The following is an 18405-nucleotide window of genomic DNA, read 5'->3' on the forward strand; positions in this document are numbered from 1 at the left end:
AAGGCTGGATACTGGGAAGATTGTGGATAGGAAGAAGGTTGAAGGCAAAAGTTGTAGGGCAGCTGGAGTGTCAGGAGAAGGTGAATTTACAAGTGGCTGTGTGTGTGTGTGTGTGTGTGTGTGTGTGTGTGTTATGTGTAAAACAATTCACTGCTGCCTACTATAGTAAATATGTGTGCATATGTGTGTGTTGTGCAGGAGTCAGATTATAAAAGGCCTTGAATACAAGGCAAACGAGTCCAGGCTTTATTCTTAGTATAATGGGAGGTCATTAAAGAGTTTCGAGCAGAGGAATAATATGATCAGTTATGCTTCTCAGAAAGAGTGCCCTAATAGTGTAAGCTGGTAGAATGGAAGGAGACACTGGTACTCTGGAGATGAGGTAGGAGGCATGTGTCAAGAAATGCAAGTGAGACAGGACAGGACTGGGGATGTAGCTCAATGGTAGAGTGCTTGCCTATCATGCACAAGGCTCTGGGTTGGATCCCCAGCATCTCAAAAAGTAACAGGACAGGGGGCAAGGGAGAGGAACTGGGAAGAGATTAAAGACATAGAGTTAACATACAGGACATTAAGAGGGAAGGATTTGATATAATGACCAAGGTTTGGGATTGGGCAGCTAAATAGATGCTATTCACAAGGACAGGGAACAGGGGATGAGGAATAGCTTTTGGAGGAAGATCATAAACTCAGTTTTAGAAAACTGACTTTAATGTGCTTATGGGGCAGCTAGATAAGGATCAAGGTTAGAAAGAGAAAGACCTAGAAGTTACCAAAATTGACACTTAAAAGAGAACAAGAGAAAAAAGCCAAAGAAATAACCCTGGGGAACATCATGATTTAAGGAAGGTACATGAAAAAAAAACTCAGAAGTATCAGTGGGGAGACACACAGGGAACACAAAGACACACAGAAGATTCAGTGCAAGCTTTAGGTCTTTTAAAAGCATCATTTAAAATCACATCCTTTAATATACAAGAAATATACAAGACAAAAAGAAAGTCTGATAAAGTTCTAAGTCCCAGAGTTGGTAGTTTAGGAGGAATCAAAGAAAACAATCCTTTCCTTAGTCTCCCTGGGAAAGAAGTGGTGACAGAAAACAGAACATCTCCAGGCCCTGGGTGCATCCAATGTAGGGGCCACAATAGGGGCTAGCTCTCTACCAAAGTAAGGTGCTGATTTTCCTTGTCATGGTCCTGGCCTTGCTCCCAGGCTCGTCCTCCAGTTTTCAGAAGTCGTCCAGTTCCAAGAATGGCTCCTTCCTTTAATTCCCTAACATTTTCACTTAGGGGAGAAGGCCGCTTACCTGCAAAAGGCAGTATGTGAGTTGGGGCACAGGGGATAGATGTTGCTCAGGAGAGGGAAGACCTGGGTAAAAGGGCCTCCCACCCTCTATGTTGGATATCCTAGTAATAGCTTTCACCCTCTCTCTCTTTACCTGTCGTGGTTTCAGGGTCCCAGGGGAGTTGTCATCCTGCAGGATGGTGAGGGGGATCTCCCTAGGACCTTGTTGTTTGGTTTCCGTCTATTGCACTTAGAACCTAGGGTGAGTAAGATGTTAAAGCAAGTACTCAAAATAGGGGGCTTACAGTTTATTTTCCCCATACTCATCCATGGACATTATCCCAGGACATTATCCTAGTTTCTTTTCCCTACACCTTGCCCTTAGATTTTGTACCTGAAGATCGGGGACTCTCAGGGTCTTTTGAGGGATTGTCTGAACTCTGGCTGGCCACAGGGGTTTCTGTGGGATGTCTTGCATCCTCCTGGGAAGACACCTGTTTGGAAGGGAGCTCAGGGTCGTTCCAAGGTAGCTTCTGGTCCTCAAGGAATAACTGAGTATCCAAAGGCAAATCCAGCTCAGAAGATGAAGGTACTCCCAGGGGCAGAACAGATTCTGGGGGAAGATTTGATTTGGAGCCTTCAGTCTCAAATACTTCACTCAGCTCTTTCACCAGTGGACTCTGAGGGTCTAAAGGAAAGAAATTACTTAAGTAGTAATCTTCTTTATGATACAAATTTGTAATGATACAAATCATTCAGCAAGGAGGGAAAGATACAGGAACTCTAGGGCTTGTGTCTGGGTTGTTGAGGGAATGGGAAGAATGAAATCAAAGTGAGAGGGCAAAATGTTAATAAGAGTGAGATGGGAGCTGGAGATGTGGCTCAGTGGCAGAGCATGCAGTAAGCCCTAAATCTGACCCCCAGCGCCCACAAAACAAAAACAAAAACAAAAAGTCCTGAAAAGATGGCTTCATCAACTGGACTTCACCCAAGAATAAGAAGTGACAGCCTTATCAGTACTCCCTAGGTCCAACACTTACCTGCATTGCTGGTCTTCATAGGTGTCCGTGCAATGCCAAGGGTAGGAGAGCGGGGATCTGAGTCCTGGGCCTGTTTTGGACCTTTCAGCTGTTCTCCTGCTGGTAGGTTTGACTGTGGAGAGCTCTCCACCTGTCAGGACCATAGGCTAGAACAAGTCTGGGCCCTGACTCTCTTACCCCCATTTTCCAGGCAGGAATTGCTAAGGTTCTCAGACATTCAACCTACCCCATGCCGAATGAGAATGTAAGAAAATAAGGCTCCTGTGAGGTGGGGGTGTGAGGGCTCTCTCAGAATCAGGTTAGGCGGAGGCCCAAGGATTCAGTTTCTCCACCTTTTTCATTATGCCGAGTACCTGGATGGGAGTGCGTTGAATGCCCGCACTAGGTGAACGAGGATCCGCTACTCGAGCCAGATGCTTGTTGTGTGGTGGAGCCCGCGCTGGAGTGACTGGGACGCTCTTGGCTGAGCCCATCTTCAGTAGGGGCGGGGGCAGGGCCCGGCAAGGGTATAGGAGAGGATGCCTGTTAAAGTGACTCAGGTCTCAGTTCTTACTGCGATCATGTCGGACCTCTGACCCCAAATCATTTGGTCTTTCCAACTGAGGAACCTCCTGGTCGCTGGCCCAGAGGCCTCTGAAGGATTAATGACTACTGTAGTTTTCTAAACGGCTCATTCTGGGTCTGCCAGATCCTCTAACTTATTAATTTACTCAAACACTTACCGAGCCCCAACTCGACTTTTGGGTGCACACCGGCTCCAGAATCAACTCCCGAAGCTAGGAGTTTCAAACTTCCCGCCACGCCCCTCACCCTGACTCTATTGGCTGTTTCGACGTATGCTCTCATAGGCTTGCTATGTGAGACCCGCCCCCAGAGAAGAAAACCATTGGTCTATGAGGATGCCTATCATGAGTACTGCGGAGGCCAGGGGCTCGGTTTGCCCGAGGGTGACGCCTCCTTGATAGGGGGGACTTTTGTTCTTAATCCGCCTGTGAGGTGTCGATGGTGAGATTTTGATGAATGCCAGTCTTCACTTTTGAGACCTTTTGAGTGTTAAACACAAATTATTAAACAAAATAGAATCGTGAATGATTATGCTATTATTCACAATTTCAGATAGTTATTGTGGTTTTCCTGAGACAAAGTAATCCTTATTGGTTGACGGAGTTATCAATCACTCACGTTAACCCTCTCAAACTTCCGCCTCATTGGATAGTCCCTGTTCAAATACCAAGAAAACTACCATCCTTCTACTTTCCGATTGGACAAAACCCCTGGAAAGTTTCGGGAGTGGAGAGGTTTAAACAACCGTCAGATTCTGCTCTTCACGCGAAGGCATTGCAAAGGTCCCCGTGTCCCAGCAGTGGCAACTCTGGAGCCCACCTGGGCTGCTCTACATGCGCTCCTGCCCTGGAAGAGTGGGATTGGTCCTTTTTGACCATCAATTGCATTAGGAGCGCTTTTCATTGGCGTTTAGCCAAGAGTAGGGCAGAGGGCGGAGCGCTAGCAGGCTGTCTGCGTCCAACTGCCATTCTCGCGCGTCTTGCCTTCAGCGCATGCACCTAACGAGTAGTGCTCATTGGACGGGAGAGCAGGGGTGGGGGACTGGGAACGGTGGGAGCCGCTGTGTGTGTTTGTGTGTGTGTGTGTGTGTGTGTGTGTGTGTGGAGGAGCTGCTGCCGGTGTCATGGCGGAGCTAAGTGAGGAGGCGCTGCTGTCAGTGTTACCGACTATCCGGGTCCCCAAGGCTGGAGACCGGGTCCACAAAGACGAGTGCGCCTTCTCCTTCGACACGCCGGTAAGCCCATTCCCCACACCCGCAGAGAACACGACTTACTTCCATCGCCCTGGTCATTCTGCCGGGGCCTGCAAGGCTTGCGCTACCGCCTCCCTGCGATGCACCCTGGGATTTGTAGTCTCCCACGCTCCTCTTTGCCGTTGCTTTTCATTAGACGGGTCTGTCCTGTGACTACCGCCCCCGGAAGACGCCGCGCTCGCCTTGCCTGCTCCTGGTCTCGTGGAGCACTGTGGGCATTGTAGTCGCTCCCTGCCCTGGTTGCCGTTCTAAGACAGGCTTGTAACCCATGGTTGGACTACATCCTCCATCGGACGCTTGCGAAAGCCTGGGAGTTGGCCCTGCCTGTCGCGCACGGTTCTCCGGGTTTTGTAGTCTCATGTGGGAGAGATGGGGGCGACTCCCCACTGTTCGGGGTTGGGGTTGAGAAAGTGAGGACTGCAGTTAGAAGCGGCTAATAGTCTGGAAGTGGGCTGTGAATAAAACCGATTCTGAGGAAGACCGAGTTAGACAGCCTCCACCCATGGCTATTATGGACGGGGGCGGGGAGGTGGGTCATTGGTGGTAGGGAGGGGAGGAAAAAGGAGAGGAAAGCTCTAGTCCTTTCTCCTTTGAAGTGAACTATGACTGCAGCTCCCTCTCCCCCCATCCCTATAAAAGGGAGTAGAGAGAATCTCTTTTAAAGTATTCCTACAAGGATGCTTGTTTCTTGGAGGATGTAAAGGCCCTTTTCCCATCCTGCTCCCACTCTTGTCTACTTAGACAAAGCCACCACCCACACTGTGCTTCACGTTTTGCAAGATCTCACCCGGTACTTCCCTTCCTGCCGTTCTGCCTTCCTCTGTCTCCGTCAACCGGAGACAAGCCTCCAGTCCTGAACTGAGAGAGCAGCAGCTTGGTTGGGATCCGCCCCCCTCACCACCCCTCCCCTTAAGCCACTGCTGGGCCCTGCCAAGGGTGTTCAGCCAGACCAGCTCATGGCTTGAAAACTGCAAGTCAGAGTGGAAAGGCTTCATTAATGCATCACCAGTGCTGAGTATAGCAGCATGATGTGAGGCCCAGTTCAGGACCATCACTGTGATTTGTGGTTTGCTTGGTTGTTGGATTTTGATCTGGGCCCCAAACATGGTGCTGCTTCTCTGAAGTCTGGCTTTGGCAAAGGTAAAGGAGGATGCTTGGAGCAGAGCTCCAGAGTTCCCAAATCATGAAACCAGCATCTTTTATTTCCAACTGAAGAGTTTAATCATTTCAGAGCTCCCACTGCCCTTCCAGGAAGGAAAGGTTTTTCTTAATTACCAGCAGATGGTAAAAGTCAGTGGGTCCCTTTCTATACTTGATTCACTCCTTTCTCTCTCCTTAGTAACTGCTTTGCATAATCCAAAAAAGGTTTTTCTAATTTTCTGACATTTTCCCTTTTTCATTCCAAGTCAGAATATCTTTGGTGCGACTGGTTGGTTTGCTAACCAACTCCTAGCATATTTGATTACCTTCAAGTTGGGTTCATAATAAAAAGAAGGCTTAGCTGACCTTCCTGTTAGAGATGCTTTATTTGTTTATGATCATTGCAGTCAACAGCATTGTAGGAAGTGGTACAGAATAATTGATGGGACCAAGAACAACCTTAGACAGTGCACTATATTTACTATCACAGCAGAGAAATTTTCATGGGCATAGAGGCTTTTATTTCACTTAGAGTATGCCTGTTGCTCAAAGACTTGCATCTGAGGCAAGACACTTTTTTTCCAGTTCCATCTCCTACCTTCTCCAGCACTCTGTTTACAAAGGCACTAGTAGACTTGTTCAGCTTTGAGGTGTGGACATTTATCTTCTCCTGTTCTTGTGTTGTATGTGTTCTAGCTGTCTCAGCAAGTATTGCTAAATTGTTCTAAGAAGGGGATGACTTTGTTGTTGGAAGTTGATGGAATTTCAATGGAGATCTTATTGGTCAGAGGGCAGGAGTTGGGGGCTGGTGGTTGCAGAGTGCTGGACTTTCTGGCCTTACCAGACAGGTTCTGGTTTAGCTGTAATCTCAAACAAGGCATTGTTCCCTGGAGCCAGACTTCAGCAGGAGAGGAGGGGAAGGACTCAACAGTATGGAGTCCAGTTCAGCTACCTGGTAGAGTATGAAAAAGGAAAGGTCAGGTATATTGTTCAGTGCTGGAATCTCTGTTCTTCCCGTCTGAAAGGTTTTCTGAGTTATGGAGATCAGATAGGGTTTGTCATGGTGTCCCAGATTTGGGATCAGTGTCTTGACATGTAGGTCTTTCCTCTTCTAGGAAAAGTACCCCTTTTCCCTCTGAGTGTAATCCCCAGCACTGGAAGCCTACATTGTTTGATCCCCATTGTTTTCTAGATCTCTTGGCCCTAGGAAAGACATGTGATTGTTGGGCTCCAAAGCCCAAAGGAGGAGCAAGAGGGAAGATGAATGGTGACTGAGAAGTGTTACTCAGCTTCTTGGTGTCCTTGTGGGCTGTTACCACAGTCACAGAAAGAAATGGGGGAGAATCTCAGACATCTACCAAATCCTAAAAGGCTAAATAAGTTGCCAAGGGCCCCCCAGTATTAAGAAAACAGAACCTTTCTGGAAACCAGCATTTTCTGACTCCATGTCCTTGGTTTCCCCACCTGGCCAGGCTTCATCCTCCTTGTGTTTCCTTCCTTGCCTCGTGCCCTGCAGGAGTCTGAGGGTGGCCTCTACATCTGCATGAACACATTCCTGGGCTTCGGGAAACAGTATGTGGAGAGACATTTTAATAAGACTGGCCAGCGCGTCTACCTGCACCTCCGGCGGACCCGGCGCCTGGTAAGCACAGGCTAGGGTGAGACATTTTCCATAGGGTACTCATTTTGAATCTGTTTGATTCTGACTCCCTATTGGCCTCAGGTTCTTTCTTTTACCTACTTTTGTTTATGGCGTTAAAACTTGGCACAGAGGCTGGGGTTGTGGCTCAGTGGTAGAACACTTGCCTAGCATGTGTGAGGCATTGGGTTTGATCTTCAGCACCACATAAAAATAAATAAACAAAGGTATTGTGTCCATCTACAACTAAAAATTTTTTAAAAATACTTGGCACAGATGTTTTTTTAGCTTCAGTCCATTCTGAGATTAACCACTCAGTACCCTCCAACTTCCCTATTTGTTTTGTCCCTGGTGCTCATTACTGATCCTGCCCTTGCTCTTCACTGTAGAAAGAAGAGGACACTACTGCGGGCACTGGTGACCCACCCCGTAAAAAGCCTACCCGGCTGGCTATTGGTGAGCTCCACTGGAGTCCTATTCTCCCAAGTTGGTCTTTCCTGCTCTCAGTGGTACTAGGAAAGCCCTGGGTCTGATCAGTGGCCCTGGAGCTCTGGAAGGGACAAAGTAAGGTGTTTTATTGAAGGAGGGGCATTGATCTGTAGTGGTTACTCTCCCTCTTCTTCCCTGTCCCACCAGGTGTTGAAGGCGGGTTTGACCTCACCGAGGAGAAGTTTGAATATGACGAGGATGTGAAGATAGTCATTTTGCCTGATTACCTTGAGATTGCCCGGGATGGGTTGGGGGGGCTACCAGACATTGTCAGAGATCGGGTATGAATGTCTTCCCTCCCCACCAAAGATTCTAGGGCAAGAAGGGCTGGAGTAGTGGTGGCTTGGGCAACACTGACAAAGCTGAAGACCAAGGGGGAAAGTGGCATGTAAGGCAGGGGTTGGGTATTATCTGACCCTCTGCTTCACCCAGGTGACCAGTGCAGTAGAGGCCCTACTCTCAGCTGACTCAGCCTCCCGAAAGCAGGAGGTACAGGCCTGGGATGGGGAAGTCCGGCAGGTGTCTAAGCATGCCTTCAACCTCAAGCAGTTGGATAACCCTGCTCGGATCCCTCCCTGGTGAGGCCTGGCCCCTCTACCTCTGGGCACAACCCCCAGAGCAAGGGCAAAGAGGCTACCCTTTGGGGAATCTGGTGGGAGAGAGGCTAGGGAGTGGGACAGGGAGGGAGATTTGGAACAAAAAGCAGGGGACATCCAAAAGAGAGGAGAAGAGTGGGCTTTTGGACTGACAGGGGGCCTGCAGAATCCCCTGTTTCTACCACTCCCTTATATCCCTGACCCATATTTCAGCTAACTTTTTTCTCCCTGGGTTAGTGGCTGGAAGTGCTCCAAGTGTGACATGAGAGAGAACCTGTGGCTCAACCTGACAGATGGCTCCATCCTCTGTGGCCGACGCTACTTTGATGGCAGTGGGGGCAACAACCATGCTGTGGAGCACTACAGGGAGACAGGATACCCATTAGCTGTCAAGTTGGGAACCATTACACCTGATGGAGCTGGTACTACCCTCCCCCTTCTCCATTTAATGTGTTTCAGTTGTTACTCATTTTATGTGATATTAATACACAAATGCATTCTCTTTATAAAAATTAAAATACTGTCTATGAGACCAAATTTTCAACCCTCCCCCACAAATCCTAGTCTGCTTCCTAATGGTAAATATCATTATCTATTTACTGAATATCCTTCCAAACCTGTCTTACTCTAGTATCTTATGCTGCAGGAATAGAGTCTGAATGACCCTTAATTTCAACCCACACTCTGTTTCACTCCATCATCCCTGACAGAAAGACTTGTGACCTCACTAATATTCATGGGAGCCAAGAGAGTGACCCTTACACATTGTCCTTTTATCCCACCAAGGGCCCTCTGGGAAGGAGGTGGGGTGAGTGGCCAGGCCAGTCCTCATCCTCGTCCCCTGACTGTGTCTGTCTCCTGCTCTAGATGTGTATTCATATGACGAGGATGACATGGTCCTGGACCCCAGTCTGGCTGAGCACCTGTCCCACTTTGGCATTGACATGCTGAAGATGCAGAAGGTGAGATCCCCATTAGCTTCAGATTCTTTTAATTTCTGCCTGAGGCTGAGGTAGGGTTTTGGAGAGAGCCGCCACTATTAACCTAGTCCCTACATCTGTGGGCTTCCCTTGAAGAATTTTCTATATATTTATTTTGTCTTTTGATCCTGGGGATTGAGCCCAGGTCCTTGCACATGGTAGGCAAGTGCTCTACCATTGAACTATATTCCTCACGCCTTGAAGAACTTTCTAGAATCATTTAGTTATTCAATGAATGCTACCAAGTAGCTACTATGTGCTAGTCACTATGATAAGACAAGTGTGGTCCAAGTTTTCATAGATTTATATTCTAGAAGAAAGGTAAGTATTAGTCACATATACAAATAAATGAATAATTATAAACCAATGGGTACTATGAAAGAGAAGCGATACTTTAGAGCGATACTGCAATACTTTAGAGCAGGGGAACTTGACCTAGTCTAAGGAATCAGAGATACTTCCCTGCTTATAAGAATGTGCTCCTCAAATGACAATCTGAATGGCAAACAGGAGTAATTGAATGGGAAAACCATTTTAGGTAGAAGGAATCTTATTTCATTCCCTCATTCAAGCAGAGGTCTGATGACAGGCTCCTGGGACTGTTACCTGTGGCCTTCCAGAACTTGGATTGGTTATTAACTCAACATACCTCCCATGATGAAGTTCACAAATTCTGGGCTATAACTGGGTGTCATCCTGGACTCTGAGAGATCAGTATAAAAAAATACAGGGCTGAGTTCTCATCTGGTCTAAAGTGTCACTTCCCATGCAGACGGATAAGACGATGACTGAGTTGGAGATAGATATGAATCAGCGGATTGGTGAATGGGAGCTGATCCAGGAGTCAGGTGTGCCACTTAAGCCCCTCTTTGGGCCCGGCTACACAGGCATCCGGAACCTGGGTAACAGTTGCTACCTCAACTCAGTGGTCCAGGTGCTCTTCAGCATCCCCGACTTCCAGAGGAAGTGAGTGGTTCCCTCTCCCCACTACTGACCCCTTTGCTTTGCACCCCTAACATCCCTAACTCCTCTCCTGGTTACCAGCACACTCTTCAGCTGCTCTCAGTACCCTGAGTATTTGATCACAGTCTTAAATAGTTTCTGTTATACTGTGGTTGGTGTACTGTGAGGAAAGCAAGTTCCATCATTGCCCCAACACACACACCCATTACTGATAGTGCAGGACACCAAATCCTAGGGCTCTCTATGACCTTCTGATGGACTCAAGGGTTAGCAGGTGGTCTTTATTTTAGGCAGTGACATCAGATGAGCTCCTAACATGGACATGTGGTACTTATGGGGAAAGAGGAGAGCTTAAGACATTAAGGTAGAAGAAAGACAAATTCTTAGCATAAATAAGAATTGTCTAATTGGGAAACAATGTGAGAGCTTAGAATGTGTTGACAAGTTCTGTCCAATAGAATATAAACTCTATCCTAATTCCAGGCTGCCTTCTCCCTTCCCTGGCTTTGTCTCAGGGAGGAGGCAGGGAAGAGTACCTTATAGCACACTGCATGCTGACTTAGTTGAGTAAAAGAGAATGGCTAATTGCTGGACAGAAATGAACTCCAAAGTTCAACCGAAGTAATTCCCCACTTTGGGTTAAACCTGTTAACAGAATTAGTAGATAAATTGTTCCCTTCCTTTTTCCTTGATGTTTGGGCTAGATGTCCCTCCAGTTATCTTTCTTTGACCCTTAGGTATGTGGATAAGCTGGAGAAGATCTTCCAGAATGCCCCGACAGACCCTACCCAGGACTTCAGCACCCAGGTGTATGTAGTCAGGTCCTGTGTGTGAAGACATTTGAGAGCCTCAGCCTATGTATCTGCTTGCCTGCTTTTTTTTGTGGGGGGAGGTACTGGGATTTTAACTCAGGGACACTTTACCACTGAGCCACACCCCCCAGCCCTTATTATTATTATTATTATTATTATTATACATTTATTTTATTTATTTTTTATTTTTATGTGGTGCCGAGGATCGAACCCAGTGCCTCACATGTGCTAGGCGAGTGCTGTACCGCTGAGTCACAACCCAGCCCCTTATTATTTATTTAGAGACAGGATCTTGCTAATTCTTAGGGCTTCACTAAGTTGTTGAGACTGGTTTTGAACTTGTGATCATCCTGCCTGAGCCTTTCAAGTTGCTGGGATTACAGGCATGTGCCACCACACCAGGCCAGTATGCCTTTCTCCTCTGTGACCACCTGGGGTGGGTAGTAGTTGAGCCTGTAGATATTTATAGGGTTTTGGTGACTGTTTCTGGACATGTTATCTGTCTTAAGCTGGGTTCCTGTGCAATCTAAAATTTTTTTCACATTTTTTGAGAACTGTCTAAGGCAGTCCTTGAACAGGGTTGAGTTGGAGAGGAAAAAAGATAGCTGTGAGAACCATCAGTTAAAGCTAAATGGTTTCCTTGGCAATTAACACAGGGCCAAGCTGGGCCACGGTCTTCTTTCGGGAGAATATTCCAAGCCAGCACCAGAGTCAGGTGATGGGGAGCAGGTGCCAGAACAAAAGGTGAGTTTGGGATTTTATCACTTTTGGGATCTGGAATTTTGGGGAAATATGTCTAGGAGATGTCTAAAGAAGACCACTTGAAGGCCTCAGCCCAGCTGAGTCCCTGTCCTGGCTCTTCCTAGGAAGTTCAAGATGGCATTGCCCCCCGGATGTTCAAGGCCCTTATTGGCAAGGGCCACCCCGAGTTCTCCACCAACCGGCAGCAAGATGCCCAGGAGTTCTTTCTTCACCTTATCAACATGGTGGAGGTAAGGACTGGGAAGATGGCAAAGGATCCACACTTCACATTCCTTTACTCTGCCTTCAGTTTACTCTCACTCCCTCCTGGTCATCTTTTCCTTTGTCCATACCAACCCAGTCTTACCCCTGTAACTCAACAGTTTGCACTAAGCCGCCCTATGAGTAATGTTTGTTCCTGAAGAAAATAGTCAAGACAAGTGATGATCCTGTTATCTGTCTTAAGCTGGGTTCCTGTGCAATCTTACCCTTAATGGGCTTGCAATAGAAAATGGCCTGAGCAGGCTAGCAATATAGCTCAATGGTAGAACACTTGCCTAGCACTGCAAAAAAGAAAGAAAATGACATGAGAATAAGCACCTAGCTGGGAGTTGTGGCTCACACCTGTAATTCCAGCAACACAGGAGGCCGAGGCAGGAAGATCTCAAGTTAGAGGCCAGCATCAGCAACTTAGCGAGACTCTGTCTCAAAAATAAAGGGTTACGGACACAGTGGTAGAGTGCCCCTGGGTTCAGTCCCTAGTACCACAAAAAGAAAATATAAGCACCTTCTAACAGTCCCACAGTGCTATGATGGGGCCAGAATTGGGGCAGGAAGATGGTTAATTAAGGAAGGATTTTACTCTCCTCTTACATCCCCATGTCCCTAAGTAGTCGTCTTCCATTCATTTCCTTCTCCCAGTGAACCATAGGCCATTCTGTTTCTTGGCTCCCCACACCTCCCTACCCTACCTTTTTTCAATAGAGGAATTGCCGGAGCTCTGAAAATCCTAATGAAGTGTTCCGCTTCTTGGTGGAGGAAAAGATCAAGTGCCTGGCCACAGAGAAGGTTAAGTACACCCAGCGAGTTGACTACATCATGCAGCTGCCTGTGCCCATGGATGCAGCCCTTAACAAAGGTGGGTTGGTCGCTCTTCAAGGCCTTGGTATAGACGAAAGCAAAAAGGCAGCACCCTCTAAGAACCCACTACCTGATTCTCTTTACCAGAGGAGCTTCTGGAGTATGAGGAGAAGAAGCGGCAAGCTGAAGAGGAGAAGGTGCCACTGCCAGAACTGGTTCGGGCTCAGGTGCCCTTCAGCTCCTGCCTGGAGGCCTATGGGGCTCCTGAGCAGGTAGATGACTTCTGGAGCACGGCCTTGCAGGCCAAGTCAGTAGCTGTCAAGTAAGTCCTTTTGGCCTGGGCTTAGGCTTTAGGCCTGTGGCAGAGCAGTCCTAAAGACTTACCTTCCTCTTGGCTGTTCTTTAATCCTTATGGTTGAATCTCAGGGTTGAATCTGCAGGAGTTGGTGATCTCTCCTGAGAGAATCAGGAGACCCTGACAAGGGTCGACATGGATGATAAACTGTTACCTCATCCTGTACCACTAGTCCCTCTTCTCTCATAGTAGTGCAGAGTCTCTTTCTAGTGTGGCCTCTCTGTATTTCCTTCCTCTATAATGTCAGAGCACAGCCACTTGGTATCAGCTGTGAACAGAATTTGGACTTCAGCAAATGGTCCCTGACACAGGCTCAAGATCTGAAGGAATGCTTCAGTCTCAGGGATTCAACCCCCAGGCCTTTGCTGCTCTTGCTAACAAAATAGCCCTCCTGGCTTCTGCATTTCCTTTGTGGCTGGAATCAGATGCCTGCTTAGGGGATGAGGAGGAGTGTGGAACATTTTCTGGGTTATTGGGACTCCACCCAGGAGAGGCCAAGCCCCGGGGTAGGAGTTTCAAGAGAGGAGAGCCCTCCATCTCTGGGTGCCAGCATATTCTCTCTTCCCTAGGACCACACGGTTTGCCTCATTCCCTGACTACCTGGTCATCCAGATCAAGAAGTTCACCTTCGGCTTAGACTGGGTGCCCAAGAAACTGGGTATGGTGGCTGGCATGAGGGTGGCAAAAGAGAAAATGTTAGAGAAAGAAAGGACCTTAGCACATGCAAACTAGTGTTTCTCAAAGGGAAAAAAATTACCTTAGATGTTTCAAAATGCATCTGGTTTGAAAAGTACTGACTAAAACTATTAAAAGACTAATTTGGGGCTGAGGGTGTAGCTCAGTGGTAGAGGATTTGCCTAGCATGTTCAAGTTCCTGGGAACCATCCCCAGCACTGGACCAAAAAAAAAAAAAAAAAAAAAAAAAAAATGTTAGCCAAATATGGTGGTACACTCCTATAATCTCAGCATCTTAGACTTGGGGAAGCTGAAGTGGAAGGATAACAAGTTTGAGGCTAACCTTGGCAACTTAAGCAAAATTCTGTTTCAAAATTTAAAAATAAAAAGGGCAGGGGATATAACTCGGTGTTAAGAGTGCCCCTGAGTTCAGTCCTTAGTATTGTGCACTTACGACTTTGACTTTAGGGTTATGATTTATAAGTAAAAAATTACTTTTGTGATTTTAGTCTTATAATTGATAAGATGTTTGCATTTTGATAATCTTAAAACAGTTAATTCTCATGAGTCTTACAGGTCCCTGGCTGTAACTTGAGGACTGCTGGTTTAACTTCAGTTTCTAGATAAAGAAGTTGAGACCCACAGCAGTATAAGTCATTTTGTCTCACAAGTCAAGCCCCCTGCCTTGTCTTTAATCACGGTGTTAGACCTAGGACTAGGATCCAGGTCTCCTGGCTCCTGAACTCACTAGTATTTATGTTGCACTACAACCTCAAGGTTGGTACTGCTTTTAGCAGTCCCTCGGTTTGGAGCAGTTCCAGGATATAAGCAGGGGTTTTGAGAGTCCCAAGGTGCCTTTACAGGTGAGCCTCAGGGAGCTGCCGAGGTAGTCCTTTACTTGCCCTTCTAATTCTAGATGTGTCCATTGAGATGCCAGAGGAGCTAGACATCTCCCAGTTGAGGGGTACAGGGCTGCAGCCAGGAGAGGAGGAGCTGCCTGACATTGCCCCACCCCTGGTCACTCCGGATGAGCCCAAAGGTAGCCTTGGTTTCTATGGCAACGAAGACGAAGACTCCTTCTGCTCCCCTCACTTCTCCTCTCCAACATGTTAGTGACTCTTCTTCCTGCCTGTCTCTCTACCTTGCTGATGTGGGGGCTTCTCTGTCTGCCTCCTCTGACCCTGTCCTTTGTGTTTCTCCTGTCTTCCCTTTCGTATTTTCTCTGCCCTCTTTGGATGGATGCAGAAACTGACCGGAGCACTTCCAGCCACATTCTCATTGTGGATGGTAGTAGCACTGGCTAATTGTTTTTCTATTCTTGTTACCTCCTTGGTTTGGGTAGGGTGGGGAAATCATGCTCCGGAAGTGGTGCCCATTCTGTGAGAATGAGCAGGAAATAAGTAGTCTTTGAGATACCAGGCCCATGTTATGTTGCGTAGTCATTTTAGTTTTGGGATCAGGTACCAGTCCATGGAAGAAAACTGCATGGAATGGGTGATTGGGAGAATGCTAGGGGCCTGGTGTGTGAGACGGAAGAGGAGTAAATAGAAATAGTGGCCCAAGAAGTCAGTTTACTGAGCCCACCATTCTCCACCAACAGCACCCATGCTGGACGAATCAGTCATCATACAGTTGGTGGAAATGGGCTTTCCTATGGATGCCTGCCGCAAAGCTGTCTACTACACGGGCAATAGTGGGGCCGAGGCTGCCATGAACTGGGTCATGTCACACATGGATGATCCAGGTAGAGAGGGGTGGGTGCAGGGGTGGGTGGCAGGGTAGGACCTCCATCCTCCCCTAGAAACTTCAACCCCTTCACATTCACAGATTTTGCAAATCCCCTCATCTTGCCTGGCTCCAGTGGGCCTGGCTCCACAAGTGCAGCAGCTGATCCCCCACCAGAAGACTGTGTGACCACCATTGTCTCCATGGGCTTCTCAAGGGACCAGGCCCTGAAAGCTCTGCGGGCCACGGTATGGGCTGCTCTAGCTAAAGACTTGGAGCCCTGTGGACAAAGTGGGTGGGAGTGAAGTTCATCCTTAGTGAATAGGACCACGGACAAGTGTGGTGCAGCCAAGGCTGGGTGCCCACTTGTGTGGCTGCAAAGTAGGAACTAAGGCTTCCCTCACTGTTGGTATTCTTGCCCCAGACCTTTTTAGGAAAATAACACTTCTCTCCTCTCTAAGAACAATAGTTTAGAACGGGCTGTGGACTGGATCTTTAGTCACATTGATGACCTGGATGCAGAAGCTGCCATGGACATCTCAGAGGGCCGCTCAGCTGCTGACTCCATCTCTGAGTCTGTGCCAGTGGGACCCAAAGTCCCGGGATGGTCCTGGAAGTGAGTTTTCCCAAGAAACAGGACAACCCTGGTAGAAATTAGCCACTATGCTATACCATTCTAAGGCAGCTCTGCTTTCCTTAGATCCAAGGGGACAGAAGCTTCTTTCCACTAATGGAACTTGTGAGGGTGGGATTCCAGGGGGCTGAGCTAGCCTTTGGCCCAGGATAATATACCCTATGTCCCCTGAAACTCCTGTCCTGAGTTTGATCTGTTAGATATATCTTTGGACTGTCACTCAAGGGTCACTCTCCTATTTTCTCTTCTGCCTTCTCTCTCTCTCCTTCCCCAGAGTATCAGCTCTTTGCCTTCATTAGTCACATGGGCACCTCTACCATGTGCGTCACTACGTCTGCCACATCAAGAAGGAAGGCAGGTGAGGGGCACAGTGTGAATGGAAAAGTGATGGGAATGAGGAAGGATATCCTGGAAGCCCCTAGCATATTTATGGGAGAAGGTAAAGGATTCCCTGAGGGGCATAAATACACCTGAGATGGAGAGAATGCCTTTTATCAGGGACAGGTAAACTGTAGTCCATGGGTTGAATTGGGCCACCTGCTTTTATAAATGAAGTTTAACTGGACATAGCTATGTGCTTTTTATTTATTTATTTTTTTTTTTTAAATATTTTTTAGTTGTAGATAGACATCTTTATTTACTTATTTTTATGTGGTGCTGAGGCTCGAACCTAGTGCTTTAGCATGTGCAAGGCAAGCACTCTTACCACTGAGCTACAGCCCCAGCCTGCTATGTGCTTTTTATGTATGACCTGTGGCCATTTTCATGTGGCAGCAGGAAAGTTGAGTGGTTGTATCAGAGACCAGGTGACCTGCAGAACCAAAAATATTTGACTGTCTGGCTCAGAGAAAGTTTTCTGACCCCCTGCCTCACAGAATGGGGGTGGGGGTTGTAAAGAGACTAGAGAAGCTGAAGACACCAAATAAGGGAAATGACCCTTGTTAGGAGATTTTGAAGCTCCCTTCAAACCAGTAGCAGCTGGACAGTAGATTTGGGGATCCAGGAAGAGAATGTTGGGAGCCTTGCTCCAGGATTACCTCCATATGCCCTGGCTGAGAGATGAAGTTGATGCAACATGGAATGCCCAGGTTTGTTCATCTATTCTGTCCCTTCTCCTACCCCTCAGATGGGTGATCTACAATGACCAGAAAGTGTGTGCCTCTGAGAAGCCACCCAAGGACCTGGGCTATATCTACTTCTATCAGAGAGTGACCAGCTAAAAGCCTGCTCTCACTCCTTATCACTGAGGGCAGGGACAGACCACCTGGTATGAGGGACAGGGGCTAAGGGATAAACTTTAGCCCCCTGCTCTGTACCCTTTTTCTTTTTGTCCCCAGCAGTAGGGAAGAAGAAGCTGGAGGCCATAGGAGAATGGCCAAGCAAAGCAGAGGGGCATTTGATAGAACTTTGGGATAGGGTGGAAAGGGGACAGGAGGGGCTGACCACCTGTCTATAAGGAGACTTTGTTGGCTTCCCCTGCCCCTTCAATTCACATGCTCTACTTCTGTGTAACCCTGCCCAGCCCCCTGGTGTGGGGGAAGGGTCTTACTTGTGTCTGCGAGTGGGTGTGGCTTTGTGCATCCTTTTCCAGGGGAGGGGAGCATCTGCGCCTCCCCTCCTCCTATGTGTTTTCTCCCTGTGTGGTTGGGCAAGGAGGGATATGAGGGAAATGGGGACCCCCCCCCTTGCCCTCCTGCCTCAGTCTCTCCCACCATGTCTCTTCCCTGTCCTCTGGAATATGCCAAAATACACGATGTGAATAAAAGTACAATGGTTAAACTGTGTCCTGTTTGGTGCCCTGGAGGAGACTTATCTTCCTAGGGAAGATGATTGGCCAGGGGGCCAAGTTCAGAAACTCTTGCACACCCCCAGGCATTTTTCTACTTGTCACTAGTGTTAAAGTTCTTGAAAAATTGAGTGTGAGGTGGGGGCAGTATAAAAAAGTGGCAAAAAATGCACAGCACAAAGGAAAGATAGGGGTGAAGAGCAGTCACACAGGAAGAGGCTCAGGTTATTTCCCAAAAGTCTGAGATGGCTACTGGACCTCTGCAGTTCTATTTAAGCCTTGGGCTGAAGCAGCGAGTGGGACGCTCAGGGGTAAAGTCGGGGGTGTAACTGGTTTCAGACTTATAAAGCACCTCTTTCTGCACAGCCGATGCGAAAGTGAAACTGACCCTCCCACTGAACCCGGTATTTGTCCAATAATTGTGAGCTGGACCAAGGGTGTCTGCTCAGCAATCGGGGATGTAGTTACTCCAATGGGGGAAGGGGCCTCTTTCCTAGTGTTGGAGAGATTCTCTCAGCACTCAGTCCCAGTGAGTAGTTTGGCAAAATTGCTGCCAGCCAACCCCAGTCGGTACCCTCTCTGTTGGGGGCTGAATTTGTGAATGAGTTCTGAGCGCAAGGTCTCACAATTCTCACCTACAAACCAGACAA

At 47.7% G+C, this 18405-nt stretch overlaps 2 protein-coding genes across 2 annotated transcripts; one reads left to right on the top strand and one right to left on the bottom strand.

The window, feature by feature from the left end:
* Window positions 1-940: 940 nt before the first annotated feature.
* Window positions 941-3121, bottom strand: Cdca3 (cell division cycle associated 3). Its single transcript, XM_047548301.1, is given in 8 exon segments — window positions 941-1306; window position 1390; window positions 1439-1494; window positions 1497-1541; window positions 1679-1897; window positions 2325-2454; window positions 2678-2846; window positions 3047-3121. Coding segments are annotated over 7 exon segments (726 nt in total). The 5' UTR covers window positions 2798-2846; window positions 3047-3121; the 3' UTR covers window positions 941-1151.
* A 738-nt stretch (window positions 3122-3859) lies between these two features.
* On the top strand, window positions 3860-17742 carry Usp5 (ubiquitin specific peptidase 5). The gene is given in 22 exon segments (XM_047548298.1): window positions 3860-4122; window positions 6797-6922; window positions 7309-7375; window positions 7556-7689; window positions 7841-7986; window positions 8242-8426; window positions 8872-8966; window positions 9757-9950; window positions 10685-10756; window positions 11416-11503; window positions 11626-11751; window positions 12485-12638; window positions 12728-12902; window positions 13505-13593; window positions 14527-14718; window positions 15211-15354; window positions 15438-15583; window positions 15797-15934; window positions 15936-15951; window positions 16244-16291; window positions 16294-16327; window positions 17096-17742. Coding segments are annotated over 22 exon segments (2574 nt in total). The 5' UTR covers window positions 3860-4011; the 3' UTR covers window positions 17190-17742.
* The last annotated feature ends 663 nt before the right edge of the window (window positions 17743-18405 follow it).

This window comes from Sciurus carolinensis, chromosome 4 (genome assembly GCF_902686445.1).
Source record: "Sciurus carolinensis chromosome 4, mSciCar1.2, whole genome shotgun sequence".
Lineage (NCBI taxonomy): Eukaryota > Metazoa > Chordata > Mammalia > Rodentia > Sciuridae > Sciurus > Sciurus carolinensis.